Source organism: Papio anubis, chromosome 9 (genome assembly GCF_008728515.1).
Source record: "Papio anubis isolate 15944 chromosome 9, Panubis1.0, whole genome shotgun sequence".
In the NCBI taxonomy this organism is placed as follows: Eukaryota; Metazoa; Chordata; class Mammalia; order Primates; family Cercopithecidae; genus Papio; species Papio anubis.
In genome coordinates, this window is record NC_044984.1 from 93051066 (window position 1) to 93076326 (window position 25261).

At 39.3% G+C, this 25261-nt stretch overlaps 1 protein-coding gene across 3 annotated transcripts in view; it reads left to right on the forward strand.

Annotated features, from left to right (window-relative positions):
- Positions 1-25261, forward strand: part of APAF1 (apoptotic peptidase activating factor 1) — an 84193-nt gene that overhangs the window by 38331 nt on the left and 20601 nt on the right. Inside the window, exons 16-21 of one of the 3 annotated variants that reach the window (XM_021923313.2) lie at positions 1568-1693; positions 10035-10196; positions 14835-14963; positions 17953-18078; positions 20244-20363; positions 23149-23265. In XM_021923313.2, the coding sequence (XP_021779005.2) occupies positions 1568-1693; positions 10035-10196; positions 14835-14963; positions 17953-18078; positions 20244-20363; positions 23149-23265 (780 nt within the window). The remainder of the gene's footprint in view (positions 1-1567; positions 1694-10034; positions 10197-14834; positions 14964-17952; positions 18079-20243; positions 20364-23148; positions 23266-25261) is intronic. The other 2 variants (XM_021923315.2, XM_021923317.2) reach the window with 2 other exon arrangements.

The following is a 25261-nucleotide window of genomic DNA, read 5'->3' on the forward strand; positions in this document are numbered from 1 at the left end:
GACTATAATTCCTTTTATTTGCATTTTTTATAATTTCCAAACCTACCCAAAGGGAGGAAACATAATATAAACCCCTGTGGTATCCATCATTTAGTTTCAACAGTGATTAATATTTTGTCAATCTTATTTTATAAATACCGCCCCCCCCCCCTTCTTTTTTGGACGGCATCTTGCTCTGTTCCTAGGCTGGAGTGCAGTGGCATGATCTCGGCTTACTGCAATCTCTGCCTCCTGGGTTCAAGTGATTCCCCTGCCTCAGCCTCCTGAGTAGCTGGGACTACAGGGGCCGTACCACCATGCCCAGCTAATTTTTTGTATTTTAATAGAGATGAGGTTTCATCATGTTGGCCAGGATGGTCTCAATCTCCTGATCTTGTGATCCACCTGCCTCAGCTTCCCAAAGTGCTGGGATTACAGGTGTGAGCCACCACACACAGCTTATAAACTCCTCCACTTTTTTGAATAGAGTCTCTCTCTATCACCCAGGCTGGAGTGCAGTGGAGTGATCTCGGCTAATTGCAACCTCTGCCTCCTGGGTTCAAGCAATTCTTATGCCTCAGCCTCCCGAGTAGCTGGGATTACAGGTGTGGGCCACCACTCCCAGCTAATTTTTTGTATTTTTAGTAGAGATGGGGTTTTGCTGTGTTGGTCAGGCTGGTCTTGAACTCCTGACCTCAGGTGATCCGCCCACCTCAGCCTCCCAAAGTGCTGGGATTACAGGGGTGAGCCACCATGTCCAGCCTGAATAGAGGATTTTACAGCAAATCCTAAATATGTCATTTCACCCAAAATACTTAAGCATGCATCTCAGAGATCTTTAATATAAATATTATGTTTATTATCATACCATACTATTATCATACCTAACATAATAAAATACAGTTTTGTAATATACCTGGTTCATGTTCACTTATTCCATATTCTCAAAACATGCATTTCTGTCATGTTTATTGGAATCAGAATCCAAACAAACTTCATGTAGCATTTGCTTTGCCTCTTAAGTCTCTTTTATTCTATTAAAGTTCCTTTTTTCCTCTGCCTGCTTTCTTGTAACATTGATTTATTAGAGCAGTTTAGTCATTTGTCCCATGGAATGTGCCACATTTTGGATTTGGTTAATTGCTTCCTGGAGGTGGTACTTGACTTACTCCACCATTTTTAGGGTTGGATAACCTAACATTAAAAAATATGGAGGTAATTTATATTATATATTACTTACTGTGGCTTTTTGTAACTGTGTAAAATAATAATGATTCTAAACCACTCCATTAAAATAAGTAGTAGTTGTTTAGTTAGTTATTTAGTACTCAGCCTGAAAACCTCGGTGAGCCCTTGAGTCCCTTAGTAGATTTACATGTTGATCTAAAGGCTGCCCCATTGCTTGTTAATCACAAGTTCATTTTTGTGTTTGATACTTTTGTGTTTGATGTGTTTGTGTTACTGTGGGTTAAACATCATTCTGTAACCAAAAGGCTTAAATGAGAGAAAAGAAAGAACTTCACATGATTTCTGATGTTTCCCCACTCAATACTAGTTGTTTATTTATATTTTTTTCTTTCACAAATAGCTCTGGGATTTGAATCAAAAAGAATGTCGAAATACCATGTTTGGTCATACAAATTCAGTCAATCACTGCAGATTTTCACCAGATGATAAGCTTTTGGCTAGTTGCTCATCTGATGGAACCTTAAAGGTATGCTTTTGTACACTATTAAAATAGGTTATATTTTATGGAAAGTCTTAAGATTTGGTTATAGAAATAGGTTTCTGTTTTTTTCACATTTCTACAGAAAGAGCCTGCTTCTTTCAACTTCCAGGAGCATATTTAGTTTAACTGTAATTGCTTATCCTAACGATTGTTTATGAATGGTGTATAACCTAATGCTTAAAGTTCTATAATGTAGGCTGGGCGTGGTGTCTCACGCCTGTAATCCCAGCACTTTGGGAGGCTGAGGTGGGTGGCTCACAAGGTCAGGAGTTCAAGATCAGCCTGGCCAAGATGGTGAAACTAGACTAAAAATACAAAAATTAGCTGGGTGTGGTGGCGAGCACCTGTAATCCCAGCTACTTGGGAGGCTGAGGCAGAAAATTGCTTGAACCCGGGAGATGGAGGCTGCAGTGAGCTGAAAACAAACCACCCCACTGACACCCGGGGAAGAGTGAGAATCCATATTTAAAAAAAAAAAAAAAAAAAAAAAGTTCTGTAATGTAGAATTTTTATTCTTGTAATTTGAATTCTTAAATTTTAAGTGTACATTTTGTTTCAAGCATATGTTCATAAAATATTTTGAGATCTGCTTTAGTTTATTTTGTGCTTCTATAATTTATGTTGTGCTTCTATAATTTATGTTGTGCTTCTATAAATTGTGAGTAATTTATAAAGATTGGAGATTTATTTTTTACAGTTCTGGGGGGGAGGGCACCAGCAGAAAGGGAGAGAGTGAGGAGGGGGCTGAACTTACCCATTTATCAGGAACCTAGATAATAGCATTAATCCATTCATGAGGGTGGCACCCTTGTGACCTAACCACTTTTGAAGGTCCCATCTCTCAATATTTACATCGGGGATTAAGTTTTTAACACATGAACTTTGGGGGACACATTTAAACCACAGCAAGATCTATGGGTCAGGTTTGTAAAGGATCTGTTTTTTGTTTGTTTGTTTTTGTTTTTGAGACAGAGTCTCACTCTGTTGCCAAGGCTGGAGTATAATGACACGATCTTGGCTCACTGCAACCTCTCCCTCCTTTGAACTTATTCATGTCACAGAGATCTTTATCCATATGTCTTACTGCTAATTTTCTCCCTACAATGATCCTATTGTCCTGCCGCTCCCTTATCTTTAAGATGGTAAAGATAATTATCAATAAATACTAAGGGAACTCAGAGACCCGGTGCCAGCGTGGGTCCTCTGTAAGCTGAGCGCCGGTCCCCTGGGCCCACTTTTTCTTTCTCTATACTTTGTCTCTGTGTCTCATTTCTTTTCTCAAGTCTCTTGTTCCGCCTAAGGAGAAACGTCCACAGGTGTAGAGGGGCAGGCCACCCCTTCAAAGATCAGATAGTTGTTGGTGTGTGGCTTTATTTTTGGGTTCCCTGTCCTGTTCCATTGGTCTATGTGTCTGTTTTTCTACCAGTACCATGCTGTTTTGCTTGTTGTAGCCTTGTAATACGGTTTCAAGTATGGTAATGTGATGCCTCTGGCTTCGTTCTTTTTGCTTAGAATTGCTTTGGTTATTTGGACCCTTTTTGATTCTAAATGAATTTTAGATATTTTTTTCTAAATCTGTGATAAATAACGTTGCTAGTTTGATAGGAATAGTGTTGAACCTATAGATTGTTTTGGATAGTATGGCCATGTTAATGATATTGATTGTTCCAGTCCACGAGCATGGAATATTTTTCCATTTGTTTGGGTCATGCATGATTTCTTTCAGCAATGTTTTGTAGTTCTCCCTGTAGAGATCTTTCACTTCCTTGGTTAGATGTATTCCTGGGTATTTTATTTTTTTTTGTGTGGCTACTGTAAATGGGATTGTGTTCTTGATTTGGCTCTCAGCTTGAATGTTATGGATGTACAGAAATGCTACTGATTTTTTTTTTTTTTTCCTTATATAGAAGGTCTTACTGTATTGGCCAGGCTGGTCTCAAACTCCTGGCCTCAAGTGATCCTTTGGCCTCAGCCTCCCAAAGTGCTGGGCTTACAGGCATGAATCACTGTGAGTGGCTGATTTTTGTACATTGATTTTGATTAGAACAGTGTTTAGGGTTTTACATCATTGTAACTAATCACAATTGAGTCATGTAGTATGAATTTTTTTTCCTGTCTTATTAACTTTCTGTTTTCCCTGGGGTTAATAAGTTTTTTCATTTGTTTAGTCTTTAAATGTGCTTATCTTCAAACTCTCTCTTGTTAACTTGCTCCTTAAATGATTCAAACTTACCAGGCATTTTGTAAGTCTTTTCTTGGAAACAACATTTTTGGAAGGTTCTGTCTTGCTCCATTCTGATTGGTAATGGTAGTACTATTCCCAGAGTCCAGCTGCCATCCCGAGATCTTCCTTACCATCATCCTAGGGATTCCTTTTGCTTTTCTCTTACATTGGAACCCTTGTTTTTTAGGTTTTTTTGTCCTCTTTCTTGGCTTACTTTCTCAGCTTGGTGGAGAATCTCCTGTAGCTTCCTAAGAAAGAATCTATGGGAAGTAAATTTTTAAGGTGTCTTTATTATAATGTCTAAAGATGTCTCTGTTTTTCACTTGCTGATATGCTTAAGTTCCTTATGAATTCTGGATATTAGACCTTTGTTGGATGCATAGTTTAACAAGGCCAACAAAAGCAATGGGAGACAGGACTCTCTATTCAATAAATGGTGCTGGGATAACTGGCTAGCCATAATCAGAAGAATGAAACTAGACTCTTACCTTTTACCACATATAAAAGTTAAAGATAGATTAAAAATTTAAATATATGACCTCAAGCTATTGAAATCCTAGAAGAAAACCTAGGAAATACCCTTCTTGACATCAGTCTTGGCAAATAATTTTTGGCCAAGTCCTCAAAAGCAATTGCTACAAAAACAAACTTTGACAAGTGGAACCTAATTAAATGAAAGCTTCTGCACAGCAAAAGAAACTGTCAACAGAGTAAACTGCCTACAGAATGGTAGCTTCTTTCAATTTGGAAACTTATCCTTCAGTTCTGGCATTTCCTTGAATTGTTTGATTTCTTCCTATTTTCTCTTTCTGGAATACTTGTGTTTCTGGATCAAAAAATTTTTTCCTCTCCTTCCTTCTTTTTGTCCATTTGCCCTACTTTTTGAAAGATTTCTTTAGCTTTATTTTTCTGTCTTTCTATTGAGTTTTAAATTTCTGCTACCATATTTTTAAGTATTCATTCTTGTGATCAGTTCCTTTTAAATATTATTCTGTTCTTGTTTCATGGATGCAGCATCTTTTATCTTTTTATGGGCATTAGTAATGGGTTTTTTTTTTTTTTTGAAGTTTTCATATTCCTGTGTAATAGATATTTTTCTATTTGTTGGTTTTGGTTTCTGTTTGGATTTTAGACATAGGTATATCTTAGCTATCTGATCCTTTGCTATCTGCTGATATTTAAGAATACATCACCAACAAGTTGACTGGGAATTGTGAACTTTTAAATTGTAGTTTTCCTTGGCTTATCTGTTTTTATCATGAACTCCTTTTTTTTTTTTTTTAAAGACAGTCTTAGTGTGTCGCCCAGGCTGGAGTGCTGTGGTGCCATCTTGGCTTGCTGCACGATGGTGAACTTGTGATGTCAAAGTCTTTATATCTTTTGTCTTGAACTGGTTGGGTGTCCAGAGTAAAAATTTTCTTTTCTCTTTTTTCTTTTTCTTGTCTTTTTTTTTCTCCCCTCCCAAGATAGAGTCTTGCTCTGTTGCCCAGGCTGGAGTGCAGTGTTGCGATCTCGGCTCACTGCAACCTCTGCCCTTTTGGGTTCAAGCAGTTCTCCTGCCTCAACCTCCCAAGTAGCTGGGATTACAGGCGCGTACCACCAAACCTGGCTCATTTTTGTGTTTTTAGTAGAGATGGGGTTTCACTATGTTGGCCAGGCTGGTCTTGAACTCCTGACCTCGTGATCCACCTTCCTCGGCCTCCCAAAGTGCTGGGATTACAGGTGTGAGTCACTGTGCCCAACTCCCCCCCTTTTTTTTGAGACAGGATCTCACTCTGTCACATAGGCTGGAGCGCTGGAGTGCAGTGGTGTGACTGCAGCTCACTGCAGCCTCAACCTCCTAGGCTCAAGTGATCCTCCCACCTTAGCCTCCTGAGGAGCTGGGACTACAGGTGTGCACCACCATGCTTGGCTAGTAGAAATTTTAGTCTTCTATTTGTAGGATATGACTCTGGCCAGTTCTGAGATGATATCTGGGCAGAGATCTCAACATTTAGAAAATAGACTTTCTCTTAATTTCTCTGTTTTCAAGTGACCCTTCTCTCAACTGTGTAGGGTATAGAATAGCCTTGTATTCTGCCAGAGTAGGGACACAGGCCCCTGGGTTGCAGAGTGGAGGGAGGAGATTTCAACGGATTTTTAAAGATTCCTCTTGACTTAGCTTCACCTTTATCAGAAGGTACTGGGTGTCAGCACTTCCTCAGTCTTTTTGGAGGACTTAGCTTCACCTTTATCAGAAGGTACTGGGTGCCAGCACTTCCTGAGTCTTTTCGGAGTTATATGGGGTTATTGGGCTGCTTGAATTTCCCCACTGCAGGCTCAGAATTTATTTCTAGGAGTCTGCCTATTACTTGCCTTTCTGCTTTCTAGACTTAGTGATTTTGTTGCTGCTGTCTCTTTCTCCATTTTCCTTTGCTGTGTGGATTATGCCTAGAGAGAAAAATTCTCATTACTATTGTTTACCTGAGTTTTGGGAGAGTTTGGAAATTGTCTTTGTCTGCTCTCTATTTTCTGTAACATAATACCCGAGACTGGGTAATTTATAAAGAAAAGGGGTTTACTTGGCTCATGATTCTGATGGCTGGAAATTCCAGGATTGGGCAGCTGCACCTGATGAGGGCCTTGGGCTGCTTCCACTCATGGTGGAAAGGGGAAGGGAAGTGGGCGTGTGCAAAGAGATCATATTAAAAGAGAGGATTGAAGATAGCGAAACCCAGAAAGCCAGACTGTTTTCAACAACCCGCACTTTTGAGAACTAATCCATTCCCAGAGAACTCACCCCAGTGGGAAGGCATTAGAAGGCATTCATCTGTTTATGAGGGATCCACCCCCATGACCCAGACACCTTCCATCAACCCCTACTTCCCAACACTGCCACAGTGGGGATCAAATTTTCGAGTCTGGGTCAGGATAAATAAACCATCTCCAAACCATAGCAGAGCTGTATGTGTTCTGTCTGCATCTTTAACACCTGAATTCTTTTCTTTTCTTTTTTTTTTTCTGAGACGGAGTCTTGCTCTGTCGCCCAGGCTGGAGTGCAGTGGCCGGATCTCAGCTCACTGCAAGCTCCGCCTCCCGGGTTCACGCCATTCTCCGGCCTCAGCCTCCCGAGTAGCTGGGACTACAGGCGCCCACCACCTCGCCCGGCTAGTTTTTTGTATTTTTTTAGTAGAGACAGGGTTTCACCGTGTTCGTCAGGATGGTCTCGATCTCCTGACCTCGTGATCCACCCGTCTCGGCCTCCCAAAGTGCTGGGATTACAGGCTTGAGCCACCGCGCCCGGCCCCCAGAACCCTATTTCTTTCAGCAACACTATTGTCTGTACTTGCCTGTGCTTGAAACTTGGGAGTGATCTGTCTTTTTGTTTGTTTGTTTTTGGAGATGGGGTCTCACCGTGTTGCCCAGGCTGGTCTTGAATTCCTGGGCTCAAGTGGTCTGCTTGCCTCAGCCTCCCAAGGTGCTAGGATTACAGGAATGAGCCACTGTACTCTCCCGGGAGTAATCAGTCTTTCACTTAAAATGTATTTATTGAATACTTAGTGTGTGCCAGATACTGTACTAGGCATTTGGATTTTAAACACTAAAAAAGAAAAGAGTATACTTCCTGGCTGCTCTGAACTGTTTAGAATCAAGTTGGGGAGAATGTAAGTGAATAGATGAACCATGAAAATCATAAAAGTATGAAGACGGTGCTCTCAGAGCAGATAAGGACTCTGTTGAGGAAGGGTTCACATACCTGATGCTACAACCAGATTGAACTTGTTCCTCTTTTTCATTGTCTTTGTTTTCTCATTTTGTACTTTAGCTTATGCTGATCACTTGGAATAGGCTCTAGGCCCTGGAGTGTTCCCTTGTCTTTTTGATGTTGACATTCTCTGTCTTAAGTTGGTATAAGATAGGCTAATCTCAGGGAGTACAGTGAGGTGGCTACCTCCTGTACGAAGTGTTCCCTCAAGCCCTCAGCTTGCATACAGCCTTCCCACTGTGCTATACCTTTTCCTTTCAAATGACACGTGACATGTTTTGTGTTTAAGTTATTTATGTGCTTGTCTTACTTCCCTTACTGGCCTGTCAATTCCTTGAGGGTAGTATCTGTATCTGATTCATTTATATAGTCTCTAAAAGTGACTAGCATAGCGTTTAATACATGTGTTAAAGATGATAAACCCTCGCTGTGTCACTTGAAGTCAAACTAAGACGTCTTTAAACTCGGACACTTTTTAAAAAGTTGTCATTTGACAGGGATGGGATTTTTATTTCCATATTCATGTATGAGTATCAAAATGTGATTGTGGCGCACAGAGCGCTCGCAGCAGGGGACAGACACTGCTGCACTCTTGGTGAGAACTGCCCATGTTTGTGGTGGCTTTCCCACAGTGCTGTTAAGTCAGTATCATTGGTTGGTTCACACTGATACAATGACAGGTAGTAAGCAGAGGTCCTGCAAAATGATGTTAGATAACAGCATTTCAAGGTCAAAGTCTCCTGAAAGCTTTTACCTTTTGAGAGGATGAAAACTGTAAAATTATGTCCTGCCCCAAATGGCTGTATAACTTTTTAAGCGTTTTATAGGGTAGCATGTTGATAAGCATGTGTTTTTCAGGCTCTGAGATGAACTATTTTAAAATGTGAGTTCTATTTAAAAATTGCTGTTTAAAGCACGCAAAGGCATGGGGTTCACAGGGACCCTGGATATAGTGCAGCGACTTGCTCAGAATGAAATGCTGGTATTAGTTTATGTGATCCCTCAATATGTGGGATTTCATCACTGCTTGATAGAAGCCAAAGTCAAGTCCAGAAACACATGCAGTTTAGACATGTATAATCAAGTTGGATTGTGCTACTTTTATTTTTTTTTTTAAAATTCAGGCAGTAGTTGATTTTTCTTTTCTTTTTGTTTTTAAAAAAATTTTTAAATGGAAAACAAAACAAAACAGATGAGGTCTCACTGTGTTGCCCAGGCTGGTCTTGAACTCCTGGGCTCAAGTGATCCTCCCACCTTGGCTTCCCAAAGTGCTGGGATTACAAGTGTGAACCACTGTACCCAGCCTGATTTTCGTATTAATAGGGAAACTGATTTCTTATATATTCAGGATGATGTAACTGAAGGTTCAGGCATTTATGTTTATTATTATTATTATTTTCTCTTTAGTATCAGGGAAGGCTGTTTTAGCACCTGCTGTCTCTTCTGCATTACCCAGATTACCCGCAGTTGTTGCAAGTAGAAAAGTTTTAGTTTTGGCCATGTTTCTTAGTATATATAATACTTCTTTTTACTCAAGAGATTTGAAAATGTACCTGGCCAGACAAATTAGGTTTTACCTGGGAGTTATGCTTTGGAAGCTGACTTAAAGTCTGAGAAGCAACTTTCTCCCCGCACCCCCATCCTTCTCCATGGCCAACCTTTGGTTTGGGCATGGGCAGTCATTATCACTCTGTGAGGCCGAGATGCTGCTCATGGCCCAGAAGAGTGGAGGTGGGTCTTCTTGAAGGCCTTTGTCTTTTGTTCTATTCAAGTGGTCCTACTACTGAGCAAAGTTGATGGTATTTTGTATCTGATTCCTCAGGATCCAGTTAGTTTTATAGCCCTATCTAGCCCTGCCAAGCACACAAAGAGTCTTGCTTGTCCCTGTTTTCAGAGACTTCCTTATGTCTCTGAATGCTCTGCTAGGTCACGACCTAACTTGGACTGGGTCCTGTGTAGTCTTCCTGCTGTTAGTGGTAGGTTTGGGAAGCACACTTCATTCCTGGCACAGCAGAGGGCAGCAGTGGCAAGTCGTGAGTCTCTTCATCTTACAACCTTTCTTCCACTTGTGTCCTTACTGTCAACATGTAATTTTTAGCCCCCACACCATGCAAGATTCTTTTTATTTAATTTTATGTTCTGCATTTTGGGCAGTGCTTCTAATTTTTTCTTTTTAAGAACATGATAATGAAACTGGAGATCTTAATTTAAAAACCTTACAAAAAGTCATGCATAGGTAAAAATAATTCATCAAGTGAAGTGAATAAGTTTATGTAGCATTTAATTCAGAAAGAATTCTAGAGGTGTGATTTTAGAGTAAAACAAACTTTTTCTTTTTTTATTACTTTAATTTGAAGCTTTGGGATGTGACATCAGCAAACGAGAGGAAAAGCTTTAATGTGAAACAGTTCTTCCTAAATTCAGAGGACCCTCAAGAGGATATGGAAGTGATAGTGAAGTGTTGTTTATGGTTTGCTGATGGTGCAAGGATAATGGTGGCAGCAAAAAATAAAATCTTTGTAAGTACTTTAAAAAGCCAACTTCAGTCTGATTTAAAGAAAGTTAAAATTTCTATTCATTTTTGCATTTTACAATGTTTATTGATAAAAATAAAGTCAGTTGTGTGATTTTGGGCAGTCTTCCTAACCTGTCATGGTTCTTTGGAACTGTGCTCCATGAGATAAGGATGGCCTTGTGAGGAAAGGTCTCCATGGTTACACCATTTGGGAAATATGTTTTGTATTGCTTTCCCTTATTAAGCACACGGTGTGAACTAACATATTCAGGGCCCCAGGAAGTCCTATTATACAATTTATGCCATCGAATCCAGTGTTCCTCAAATGTATTTAAAATGTATTTAAAACATAGAATGCTTTCTGAATTACTCCTTTTTTTCTTCAATTTCAGTTACATTGGTTTAGGTGATTTTTCAAAGTGCTTTCTTACACGTACAATTTTATGATTTGATGACTCTGATAGAAATGCTCATCAATGACTGAACAAGGTTGTGAAATTTTGGGCCGGGCGCGGTGGCTCAAGCCTGTAATCCCAGCACTTTGGGAGGCCGAGACGGGCGGATCACGAGGTCAGGAGATCGAGACCATCCTGGCTAACACGGTGAAACCCCGTCTCTACTAAAAATACAAGAAAATTAGCCGGGCGAGGTGGTGGGCGCCTGTAGTCCCAGCTACTTGGGAGGCTGAGGCAGGAGAATGGCGTGAACCCGGGGGGGCGGAGCTTGCAGTGAGCCGAGATCGCGCCACTGCACTCCAGCCTGGGGCACAGAGCAAGACTCCGTCTCAAAAAAAAAAAAAAAAAAAAAGGTTGTGAAATTTTTATGAAGTAACTGAGGAAAATATGAAAAAAGTAAATAAGAAAATGCTTTGCTTTTCTTCCCCATGTCTAACAGTAGCTTATATTTGTGGTATTCAGAGAGCATATAATTTCTTTTGATGTAAGTATTCAAGAAGCAGCAGGTTACAGTAGCCCTATGATAATAATGAGGCAGCTGAGGTTCAGAGCAGCCAAATAATTTGTCCAAAGTTACATTGTGATTAGGAGAGCCAGATCTTCTGATTTATGGCTCAGTTACATTCTGATCTAATAGTGATTTCAAAAGACTTGAATGAGGGATATTACTGTTTTAAAGAGCATAATTGAAATATAGAATATAGTTATATAAGGGATCATGTATATGATTGTTATTGATCTAGTGCTGCAATCCTTGGTGTTGATTGCTTATAAGTTTGTACCCCTTTAGCAGGAAACTAAGAGGAAAAATATCTCCCTTTAAGTTAAAATCTATAAGAACAAAAAAGGAACCATTGCATTTGCAAGACTTGAAGAGTAAAACTTTTTTTATTGTGATAAAATGCATATAATGGAAAATTTGCCATTTTAACCATCTGAAAATGTACATTTCAGTGGCATTACATTCACAATGCTGTGTAACCATTACCACTACATATTTCCAAAACTTTTTCATCACCCTAAACAGAAACTTTGTAACCATGAAGTAATAACTCCTCTTTCCCCTCTCTTGCTAGACCTTTGTAACCTCTAATGTAATCTGTGAATTTGCCTAGGTATTTCATATAAGTGGAATCATATAATATCAGTCCTTTTGTGTCTGACTCATTTCATTGAGCATGTTTTCAAGGTTCATTCATGTTGTAGCATGTATCAGAACAGTATTTCCTCTTATGGCTGAATAATGTTCCATTGTATGTATATATCACATTTTGTTCATCCATTCATCTGTTGATGGACACTTGGGTTGTTTCCACCTTTTGGCTGCTCTGAATAATGCTGCAACACTGGTGTACAAATATCTATTTGAGCCTTGTGTGTATACCTAGGAGTGGAATTACTGGGTCATATGGTAATTCTTTATTTAGTTTTCTGAGAAACCACTGGATTTTTCCACAGCAGCTGCACCATTTTACATTCCACTAGCAATGTTCGAGGGTTTCAATTTCTCCACATCCTTGATAAAACTTGTTATTGTTCATTTTTAAAATTATAGCCATCCTAGTAGGTGTGAAGTGGTTTCTCCTTGTGGTTTGATTTGTGTTTTCCCAATTACCAGTGATGTTGAACAAAAGATAACTTTTTAAAAGATTTTAAGAGACCTGTTCTAGTGAGAGGAAAATAATTTTATATTACATGAAATGCCTTGTTTTAAAAATCTGTACAGCAGTTCCCTGTTTTACCATGCTAAAAGAAAGCTACCCAAAGGTGTTCCTTAACTGCGTGTAGATCCCGATTTCTTACCCTTGGTCTCTCCTTCCTCCTCCTGTTATTTCTTTCCAATTCCTCTGTGAGTCTTCTCCTGTTGTTAGGTCTTTTTTCTTTTACTATTCCATAATTGGGACAACTGCCTATTCTACATTTGCCAGGTTTCCTCGATCACTGTCAGTCACTAATTTTTAAAAAAATGACCTGTCCTGGGAAGCATTTTAAATCTAATTTCCTGCCCTGTGTTTTTGGCCTCCAGCGCTATGCTGCCTAGCATATGTGCTTGCTTGCAAGGACTATGCATTCACTAAACATTTTAATAGCTCCCACTGGAAGCTTTTTTGTTTCTTTCTAAGGTCTATGTCTTAATCTTAAATCACTATACTGTATCAATACATGTAGTAAATACAAATCATCTTATTTGGCAAAAACTTTGGAAGAGTATATTCAGCATTTATAAGTCTTAAAAATTGAAGAAACTGTGGCTGGGCGCAGTGACTCACACCTGTAATCCCAGCACTTTGGGAGGCCAAGGTGGGCGGATCACCTGAGGTCGGGAGTTCGAGACCAGCCTAACCAACATGGGGACACCCCGTCTCTTCTAAAAATAAAAAAATTAGCTGGGCGTGGTGGTGCATGCCTGTAATCCCAGCTACTTGGGAAGCTGAGGCAGGAGAATTGCTTGAACTCAGGAGGTGGAGGTTGTGGTGAGCCGAGATCGTGCCAAGCCGAGATCGCGCCATTGGACTCCAGCCTGGGCAACAAGAGCGGAAGTCTGTCTCAAAAAAAAAAAAAAAGAAAAAAAATTGAAGAAACTTGGATTACTCAAAAGTAGCTTTTTGGGGTTCAAAAACAGGAAAATGATTAATTATAATGAGCAATGTGGTAGTTCTAGACAGAAATAGAAATGATTGAGCTAATTCTATTTTAGCAAACCTCTGCCCTATATCATTTTGATTATTTTCATTTATAAGTATTCATTTTCTCTTTTGAATAAACAAGCATTAGGGAGAACTAGTCTGTATGTTAATTGGGCCAGTCTCTTCTTTATTCACAAAACTTTTATTTCTCTTTAGGCTAGCTTGAGAGCTCATCTGTGATGAATTTTCCTTTATAGAAAATATGTTTTTAGGCATGGGCAAGGACTTCATGTCTAAAACACCAAAAGCAATGGCAACAAAAGCCAAAATTGACAAATGGGATCTAATTTAACTAAACAGCTTCTGCACAGCAAAAGAAACTACCATCAGAGTGAACAGACAACCTACAGAATGGGAGAAAATTTTTGCAATCTATTCATCTGACAAAGGGCTAATATCCAGAACCTACAAAGAACTCAAACAAATTTACAAGATAAAAACAAACAACCCCATCAAAAAGTGGGCAAAGGATATGAACAGACATTTCTCAAAAGAAGACATTCATACAGCCAACAGACACATGAAAAAATGCTCATCATCACTGGCCATCAGAGAGATGCAAATCAAAACCACAATGAGATACCATCTCACACCAGTTAGAATGGCAATCATTAAAAAGTCAGGAAACAACAGCAGGTGCTGGAGAGGATGTGGAGAAATAGGAACACTTTTACACTGTTGGTGGGATTGTAAACTAGTTCAACCATTGTGGAAAACAGTATGGTGATTCCTCAAGGATCTAGAACTAGAAGTACCATATGACCCAGCCATCCTATTACTGGGTATATACCCAAAGGATTATAAGTCATGCTGCTATAAAGACACATACACACGTATGTTTATTGCGCACTATTCACAATAGCAAAGACTTGGAATCAACCCAAATGTCCATCAGTGACAGACTGGATTAAGAAAATGTGGCACATATACACCATGGAATACTATGCAGCCATAAAAAAGGATGAGTTCATGTCCTTTGTAGGGACATGGATGCAGCTGGAAACCATCATTCTCAGCAAACTATCGAAAGAACAGAAAACCAAACACCGCATGTTCTCGCTCATAGGTGGGAATTGAACAATGAGATCACTTGGACACAGGAAGGGGAGCATCACACACCGGGGCCTATTATGGGGAGGGGGCGGGGGAGGGATGGCATTGGGAGTTACACCTGATGTAAATGATGAGTTGATGGGTGCTGACGAGTTGATGGGTGCAGCACACCAACATGGCACATGTATACATATGTAACAAACCTGCATGTTGTGCACATGTACCCTAGAACTTAAAGTATAATAAAAAAAAAAAAGTTTTAAGATGAGCAATATTTTAAAAGTATATGTATATTGATCCATATTTTGTTTACGACTGTCAATAATTATGCCAGTTATCAGTAATTGTCATATTTTTTCAGGACTTATATTTGAAATGGCAGGATATTAGAATAGCTTCTCTCTTAAAATATTTTACCTTCATAGATATCTCTATTTATGTTGACAGCTTTTTGACATTCATACCAGTGGCCTATTAGGAGAAATCCACACGGGCCATCACAGCACCATCCAGTACTGTGACTTCTCCCCGCAAAACCATTTGGCAGTGGTTGCTTTGTCCCAGTACTGTGTAGAGGTGAGTAGTTGAATTTATTCTGTGAAGCCTGGGTTTCCAGAGATCAAAGGATGACAGAGAATGGACAGCTTAAACCATTAACTGCTGAGGAGCCTTGCTTGAGAAATTGTAGAGTATTTTCTTTATAGCCTAATGACCTCTAACTTTGGGATATTAAACCACATAGCCAGCTTTATTATTTTAACAGTGATTACAGACTTGATTTGACAGTATGACAGGGAATTCAGCAAGCATTTGCTGAATGCCTAACATGTGCCAGGAACTGGGAAAACAATGGAATGACTTCTGGTCATGAAACATGACATCTCTTATCCAGTATAGATATGTGGCATTTCTTAAACAGTATAGGCACAGACTCTTTTCTTCTTAAAAGAGGTGGTGAGAGATGAGTCCAGTTCAGATTTCTTAGATCATTGGGTAGGATAAGATAGGATGTTCATTGCCAGGGACTAATGAATAAAATAACTCATATAAATTACTTTTTTATAATTTTGTACTTACCTGTTAAGTTTTCTGTTCAGAATGTATACCTAGCTGGCCCTGGAAGAATTCCACCCAGTGAATTGCTGTATTAGTTTTTTCATAAAGTAGTGAATTATTTTTTTCCTTCAAAGATGGATTACTGCTTTTTTTTTTGTTTTTTTTAATGGAGATGGGGTTCTCACTGTGTTGCCCAGGCTGGTCTTGAACTCTTGGCCTCAAGCAATACTCCCGCTTTGGCCTCCCAAAATGCTGGGATTACAGGTGTCTCACCATGCCTGGCCAAAGACAGATTAGTTTTTCCAAGCTTTCTTACTCTTCATTCCTCAGGTTAGTTTTTACCACCAGGTAGTTTGAAACCCCTTGAGATCACAGTTCCAAGAAGATGGGTATGGGCCTTTTGGAAAATAGGGAAGTTCACTTGGTTCACAGACTCCTCATCAAGGGAGCCATGACTACTGCAAGCACTTCTTCAATGTTCTCTGCTTATTTAGCAAATTTTAGTGAGTTTGCTAGCCTTTCCTATTACTGTGAAGGTGTTGGGGGAGAGTTGCTAAGCTGTAGCCCTTCAACATGGAGGCACAGGTGAGAGTGAGGGCATGAGCTCCATAGGCTTCTCCTAATTCTTGGTGCAGCGGTGCATGTGACACTGAAGAACTTCTCTGCTGAGACTCTTCCCATTGCACGCAGAGGCAGGGAGTGTGAAAAAGCTCTAGTCCTGTCCGAAGCAGCGGGAAGAAGTGGGGTGCTGTGGGCAATTGTTTCTTGGGCAGAGGCTTTGAATTGGAAGTGTTTTGTGTTATTTTGTTTTTGAGACAGAGTCTCTCTCTGTCACCCAGGCAGGAGTGTAGTGTTGTAATCTTGACTCACTGCAACCTCCACCTCCCGGGTTCAAGCTATTCTCTTGCCTTAGCCTTCCAAGTAGCTGGGATTACAGGTGCCCACCAGCACGCCTGGCTAATTTTTTTTTTGTATTGTTTTTGTATTTTTAGTGGAGATGGGGTTTCATGTTGGCCAGGGTGGTCTCAAACTCCTGACCTCAAGTGACCCACTTGCCTCAGCCTCCCAAAGTGCTGGGGTTTATTGGGTTTTAGATCTCCTAGGAGATCTTGAACCTTATGTGTAGATCCTCAAGGTAAATGTGGAGCATTTGTTAGGATTTTTAGAAACAGTACTAAGTAGCAACCCCTCTTTCAGCCTTTCCTGTCACTTCTAAAGTCCTTACCCTCTGCCATCCTTAGCAATCTCCAGGAAACAATGAAACAGTATCCTCCCTCTTGAAATATAGGGACTCAGTTCTGGAGGCTCTGAGTGACAAAGAAATGATGGGAGAGAGATGGGGAGAAGAAAGTGGGAAGAGAGGGGAGGATTCTCAAGGGAGATTTTCAGTTTCTTAAGAGAGATCTTCAGTTGTGGAACCACTTTTATTTTTGGCCTTTAGCTCTTTATGTCCCAGCTTGGACTCTAGAGAAAAGGCAGAGAAAATTTCATACAATTAGTTCATAACCATAGAACTCACTGAACGAAAACCAGTCACTGGGCCTATGATGAGGTACTTGTTTTGTCCATGCTAGTTCTGAAATGATAAAGTGGTTTTGTAATTTAAAGTGTAATGAGAGGAACTCAGTCACATATGGTACTTCATTAGACTTGAATATATTAGAGTAATTTACAGCAGAACCCAGGACAAAATACCAGACTGCTGGTACACATGGTAATAAGCATGAATAACGAGAAATGTGGACATGTTACAATTACTGTGTTAATTTATTGTAGGTTTTACAGTCAGTTGAAATGAAGGTTAGATGACAGTATTAGTGGAAAAGAATCTGAATATGGAAGCTGCTTATGTTCATCCTATTATTTTTTGGATTGATTTTTTTTAAGTGATAAAGTATTTGCATGATTCCAAAGTCAAAGTTTTATAATGAGTTATATTCAGAGAAGTCTTGCTTTCATCCCTATCCCTTCGCCTCTCTCTCCCTCCTTCCCTGCATATGTAACTATTTTCTGTTATTGGTTTAACTGTCCAATATTTCTTGCATATATAAGCAGATATCTATAGGCATATATATATATCCATATGTGTATCCTTCTATATGTTCTTGTACATATTTTTCCATCTCAAATAAAAGATAGTACTGTATAGTATATAGACTCTTCTGCACTTTGCTTTTTTTCTGTTAACAGTATATCCTAGAGATTTGTTGTCATCAAGGTGCTTTTCTCATTCTTTTTAACGGCTGCATGATATGCCGTTATGTGATTAATGTAGTTTATTCAGTTGGTTCCCTATTGATGGGTATTTAGTTTCCTAGTATTTTGCTATAAGAAATAATGATGCACTAAATAATCTTCTTCATAAGACATTTTGTAGTTTTGATAGTGTGTTTTTGAGCAATTATTCATTGAAGTGGTATTGCTGGCTCATTCTTGCTATTTTCAATATTTTTGCTATCTTCACAATACCTATGTATGTGATTTCCTATATGCTGTGTTTATTCTGTAGTTGTGGAATATAGACTCGTGTTCAAAGGTGGCTGATTGCAGAGGACATTTAAGTTGGGTTCATGGTGTGAAGTTTTCTCCTGATGGATCATCATTTTTGACATCTTCTGATGACCAGACAATCAGGGTGAGAAATATTGAGATTTTCAGTTTGAACATTTCCTGATAGTGAGCTAAACCTCTTACAAACCAAGAAATTGATGGGTAGCACTGAGGTAAGCAAAATAGGAAACTAGTACTATACTCCTATTCACCCTGGAAAAGTGCTATTATATGGACTGTAACAGTCTCATTCATTCACTACATGTTCATGAGGATTACCATGGGCCAGGTGCTGTGGGAACTTCAATGATTAAACTGTATTTTGGTTAATTTGAAATACTGCATTTGATTCCTCAGAAAAATTTTTGACCCTTTTCTTTACCTTGAATTCCTGCATCCAATTACTTCCCGATTCTAAGAGAGTCTACCTTTTCATTTTCTATTATTATCTCTACCTTTCTATTTCTGCTACCCAAGTTCAGGACTTTGTTACCTGTTACTTCTCTTGTTGTATGAGTCTCTGCCACAAGTATTCTTTCTTGCTTTTCTACATGCAGCTTCTAAGATACTTTTTTTTCATGTACAATATAGTCATGTCATTTTTGCTCAAAAATAGATAATGGCTCCCTTGTCTACCAAAGTAAATATATACTTCTTTGTCTGCCATTAAGCTTCTCTACAGCATGGCCTCATTCTGCTCCAGTCTGTCTTCCAGTTTATTCCTACAGGGAACCAATACTGGACTGCTCACATTTTCCCAAGCAATCCATAGTTGCCTGCTTCTGTGCTTTTCCTTAAGTGGTTTCTTGTATTTGGAATGCCCTACTTACCTGTATCTCTGTTTGTTGAAATCCTAACCATTCTATAAGTCCCCTCAAGCCTTCTCTATTTGGGGAGAATGCCTGTCTCTCTCTTTTTTTGTTTTTGAGGTGGAGTCTGGCTCTGTCGCCCAAGCTGGAGTGCAGTGGCCGGATCTTGGCTCACTGCAAGCTCTGCCTCCCGGGTTTACGCCATTCTCCTGCCTCAGCCTCCTGAGTAGCTGGGACTACAGGCGCCCGCTACCTCGCCCGGCTAGTTTTTTTGTATTTTTTAGTAGAGACAGGGTTTCACCATGTTAGCCAGGATTGCCTGTCTCTCTTAATGCCATCTAATTCTATGTCATTTTCTAGTGGTGCTTATCAAATTTTGACTTGAATTTAAATACAGATATGATTTACCCCTTATTTCCAACACTCCACTGCTTCTCTGGCTTATTGATACATCTTACATTATAAGCTCTTTGAGGCCAGGAACCATGGCTGGTCCCCACGGCATCCAAATACAGCGTTATATATGAATTATAGCTAAAATTAATTCAGTGCTTACTATATTCAAGATGTTATGCAAAGTACTATATATATATACATATGAATTTACTAATTCTCACAATAGTCCCTTTTGCAGATAAGAAAACAGGAACAGAAGGACTGAGAAAAGTCAGTGGTACTTAACATGCCAGTCTCCGTGAGCTTGAGCCAGAATATAAATCAACACGCTGCTTTCTTCATCAAGAAAGTCTTCTTGAAATGAAATAAGCTGCATCACTAGGCACAGTTACAGTGTGTTTAGTGATGTAGTTGATTTACATTCTGGTGCAAACTTTTTTTTTTTGTCATGGAGTCTCACTCTGTCACCCAGGCTGGAGTGCAGTGGCACGATCTTGGCTCACTGCAACCTCTGCCTCCCAGGTTCAAGCAATTCTCCTGAGTAGCTGGGACTACAGGTGCACACCACCACGCCCGGCCAAGTTTTGTATTTTTAGTAGAAACAGGATTTCACCATGTTGGTCAGACTGGTCTTGAACTCCTGACCTCAAGTGATCCACCCGCCTTGGCCTCCCAAAGTGCTGGGATTACAGGTGTGAGCCACTGTGTCTGGCCCAAACTTCTTATCTTGTGGATTGGTATCAAACAGTTTGAGAACTAGCAGGAGGTCCTTATCTTTGAGTAACGCTGGGTTAAGCAACCTGCCTGAAGTTACAACTTTAGGTAGAACTAGAATTCATACTGAGGAATTTTGACTCTGGAGCCCATAACTCTTAATACTAACAGCATCTTACTATAGATTGTGTTAATAAATATTTATTTTTGGATCGTAATCTAATATTGAAACCTTTCTAGCATCATAGGTATTTTATAGTTTGTCTCTTACTTTAAGATGAAGACATGTTATTTCAGAGATGGAATGATAATTTCTTTATCTCTAACTCAGCTCTGGGAGACAAAGAAAGTATGTAAGAACTCTGCTATAATGTTAAAGCAAGAAGTAGATGTTGTGTTTCAAGAAAATGAAGTGATGGTCCTTGCAGTTGACCATATAAGACGTCTGCAAGTGAGTATTTTTTAGAAAACAATTGGAAAATTGTTTTGGTTGAATTTTCTATTCAGTTTTTCTTGTTTTTGGACCTGGGATTAAACATAATTATTTTATATCTAACAGTTGTCCAGTAGACATTGGTTAAATAAATATATGTAGGTCTCGAGCTGAGGCTCAGATATGCTTATATTTAGAATTAAATTAGATAATTCCTCATCTCACTGCTCTTCTGTTGGTATCTATGATCACATTCTTTGATTTGCGTGGAGTCTAAGAATACCATGAGGACAAACTCATGTTGTCTACAAGAGTGATTCAGACATGTGTGCAAGGGGGATGAGCATATAGAAGCATTTTTAAAAGGGAAGGATTCCAGGGTCTTTGAAAGAACAGAAGTCACTTTAGATGAGGAAGGAGTCTGAGTGATTGGAACTGAGGTGAAAGGACCTGGGCTTTACATAGTGAAGTACGCCTGTTCATTCATTTACACACACCTTTGTTAAGTAGATATTTATTGAATGCTTATTTTTGCCCCTAAGGAGGAAAGGGTTGTGTGGTAAAATTGAAAGAACTATATTGCCTAGGGATCCAAACAGCACTACTCTAGCCTGTTCTCCCTGTACCCCCCAACAAAGAGTGGGACACATGAGAGGAAGGCATTTCTCAACTGGCTGAAGAGAAAAGGAGTCCCAAAGATCCATTGGCAGAGGAATATACCATTCCAGGAGCTCAGAGTGGTGGTAACAGATGCCCTAAGAGCAGATGCCCTAAGGAGCACTGGAGTTCAAGAGCAGGTTGGCACCACTGTGCTGGTGGCTAAATAAGGTGTCATTGCATTGACAGAGATGTCCTGGAAGTGGTGGTAGTGTAGATAGTGGCAGCAAGAGAAAGCAGGTACCTCATGGAAGATCAAACACAAGAGGCTATCTATATATTGGTCAGCCCAAGTAGAACAGCAGAGTATGGACCATTGAAGGTGTCAGCATGTGGAGCTGACAGCATGTGACTGTGACTTATGGCTAAGAGAGGTGGTAAGAGCAAGCAGCCAGATAAGAAGGGCAGGAGGTGGCATGGCTTTTATGTGAACTGGTGGGACATTCTCCCTTGCCCTGAGGATTCCCTGAGACATAGGATTGAGAAGGACAGAAGCCCTTTCATAGTAAGGGCTAATTTTCTTTCTTTTGTTTTTCTTTTGAGATAGTCTCTCTCTGTTGCCTAGGCTGGGGTGCAGTGGCACGATCTTGGCTCACTGCAACCTCCACCTCCTGGGTTCAAGAGATTCTCATGCCTCAGCCTCCCGAGTAGCTGGGACTACAGGCGTGTGCTACCGCTTTGAGCCTCAGTTTTTAAGGTCCTTTTCATCTTACAGTCTCTGAGCTAGTTACAGGGTCAAAGTAGAATCCAAATTCAGGAGTAGATACTGGGAGTAAATCGCTTGGCATGTGGTAACTTCTTGTTTACTGTGGGTGTCAAAATCAAGCTGTAAGTCACCGCTGAATATGGCTTGCTTTGATTTTACAAGTTTTACTATTGTCCTCAATATGCTGATTAGGAGCTCCTAATACACAGTACTTTTGGGGTGAATTGGGATGTGGAATTCAATGTGAATTTCTCATTAACTGTTTTTTAGAAAGCTGATTCTTCCACTTGGGATATTTCCACTCCAGTTTTTTTGTCAAATTTAGTGTCCTCATGCTTGTATTTCCTTTATTAAATTTGTGCAACCTTTCTTTAATGACTGTTGTAACTGTGAGACTTAAAAAGTCATCTGTCTATAAAGATATCATTGTATGACAGTGGTTGTGGGAGAGTTTAGAGGATAAACTTAATAGTTTCATTTAAGTGAATAAAACATTTTTTAGTTTCTACTTAAAGAGAGAGCTCTTGAAATTAATTTTTGAGAGAAGGAAGATGTTCAGCTCTTCGTAGTTCAATTTTCATTTTGAATGTCTAATAGATAAAAACATGCTAGGTAAAATAATGTTAAGGAAAAGCTACCTGTGATTGATTGACTGTGATCTTTGTACCAGAAACAAAAATGACTGCTTATTTCATGTTGAAAAATAATTGAAGAGTTTTCGTTTATGACACTAAGTTAGAGAGAGGTATCTGACAATTGATTTAATATTCAGAGATATTTTCCCAGGTCACATGTTTTAGATGAGTGATAAAGCATCATAATTCATGGGATTTAAGCATTGGTACAGATTATGAAATTAGGTAATCTTTGTTTAAGCATTGTAAATCCAGCTACGCAAATTATGCTTATGAGTTCTTCTCCATTGTCCTCACTGCCCCCGCTCCAAGAGAATCTTAATTTACACTGTTTTGTGAGTGATTTGGAGGATATCAGCCCCATTTTAATTTGTCTTTTTATGTCTGTCTCAGTCTTGTTTGACCAACAGCTTTGAAATGTAGCAGAAAAGTATATTTTAACAAACGATAGCCCTATTAAAAGTGGGCTTTGTGAAGAAATGGAAAACAGGGTGTGGAGCTGGCTGTGGGATTACAAATCAGACAGATGTGTCTCAGGTGGCGGGCACAGCAGCTGCTTTTTAAACCTTGTAATGCTCGTTTTATTTTATGAAAATGTATTTGAACCACCAAAGTGGAATGAAATGAAAGTGTGAAGTGCTAAATGCAGCTGCTGAGACTAGGATATGGCTTTGTTGTTCCCCTGAGAACTCTTGTTGGTTATTTTCTGTGTTTTATTTATTTATTTTTCAATTGAAGCCTCTGTTCTAAAGAACAAAATCTGCTCTTACAGCCTAATAACTGATTTTGCCTCATTTTTCATTAGCTTATTAATGGAAAAACAGGTCAGATTGATTATCTGACTGAAGCTCAAGTTAGCTGCTGTTGTTTAAGTCCGCATCTTCAGTACATTGCATTCGGAGACGAAAATGGAACCATTAAGGTATTCAGTGCTAGTCTTCAGAATCTTTCTGTACAGAATTAGTTAATTAAAACTAATTATGTGTCTGGCATTGTGCACTTCTATTTTTATTTATTTTTATTTTTGAAATGGGGTCTTGCTGTGTCACCCATGCTAAGTGCAGTGACATGATCACAGCTGACTGCAGCCTTGACCAGAAGTGATTCTCCCACTTAAGCCTCCTGAGTAGCTGGGACTACAGGTTGTATCACCATGCCCGAATAATTTTTTTACTTTTTGTAGAGATGGGGTCCCCTATATTGCCCAGGCTGGTCTCAAACTCCTGGGTTTAAGCAATTGTCCTGCCTCAGCCTCCCAAAGTGTTGGGATTATGGGCATGGGAGCCACTGTGCCTGGCTATTGTATACTTTTTTTTTTGAGATAGGATCTTACCTTGTTGCCCAGCCTGGAGTGCAGTGGCCCAATCTTGACTCACTGCAACCTTCGCCTCCCGGGCTCAAGGAATCCTCCCACCACAGCCTCCTGAGTAACTGGGACTTCAGGTATGCACCACTACACCCAGCTACTTTTTCTGTTTTTGTAGAGATGGAGGTTTCACCAGTGTTGTCCAGGCTGGCCTTAAACTCTTGGGCTCAAGTGATCTGCCCATCTTGGCCTCCCAGAGTGCTGGGATTACAGGCGTGAGCTACCACACCCAGCCTATTATACACTTTTATACTAAATAAATCTTTCTGTGATCTATTAGTCATCGTTCTGTTAAACTAAAAATCATCTTATCCAGTTGGCTGTATATTTTTCAGATTTCTTTTTTTACTGTTTCTCATGCTTTTTGTCTTTTTATGTCCCTTATTCTCTACTTAGTTGTGTGGCTGTTCTCCACATATATCAACCACTATCTATCAAGATTTCGCTAACTATGCAAAGAGCACTTTTTTCTCCTCTTCTTAGAAGCCCAGCCATATGGGGTATAAGTTGTTTCCATTTTGGTACTGATAAGGCTCATGGGGAATATTGGTGCAGGGCTGCCTGTGCTTGCCTGCTCTACCAATCCTTGCTGTTCTACTTTTGGTGGCAGAAGTACCTCAGTTCACCACCTGAAATCCTTAATTTATCTAACAAGACCAAATAAGTAAAAATAGAAACATGTTGCAAGGCAAAAAATGTAGTATTATAAAAGGCATTTTGGGTAAAAATATTGTCTTTATCACAAGTGAAATTCACAAAAGCACATTTTCTCTAGCTTTATAATGGTTTTAAAAACCATTATATTTTAATGTTTTATACCAAAAACATTGGTTCCTTCTTTCACTTTTTCTCACCAGGCATCTGGGAATTATTTTTTAACCAATTACTTATGGCACTGGCCACAGTATTTTACTTTGGATTCATTTTCTTAAGGAATTACACAAATATTCTCTAGTCCATATTGCCCCACAGAGAAGAGACTATATGTTTAGACACAAAGTGAAGAAGGAAGCTTTTAGACAGTGATTTCTATACTCTTATATATTTGCCATGACCCTTGTGTCATGGATTGAGAATTCAGGCTTTGTCTTCTCTTTATTATTGTGAAAAATTTATTTATCATTTGTTAAGATGTGTACTATTCTGAGAAAATACATCATGGATATGTATTTCTTAAGCAAGGGATAATTGTATATTTACAGGTGAACCTTAGACTTCCGTCTCAGGCTTATCTCTCAAACTGTTGTGTATTATTATTTATTCTTAAAGAGTCCTTAGTTTCCCTTTTATCTTAACCTTGATGTCAAGTCAGTACCACATTCTTTTCATTTTTACCATCTATCTTAAAATAAGTCTTTTAGATAGTTTAAAAATAAACACACATATGTGCTTCATTCACATCGTTAGTTACCTCAAAGTCATCAAATAATATAAATAATAATGAACCATGTGAAATTACCAATATTTACCTATAAACTGGCAGTTTTGTATGGTGTAGCCCCATATCATCAAATAATAGCAACTACCATTTATTAACTGTTTACTGTGCCAG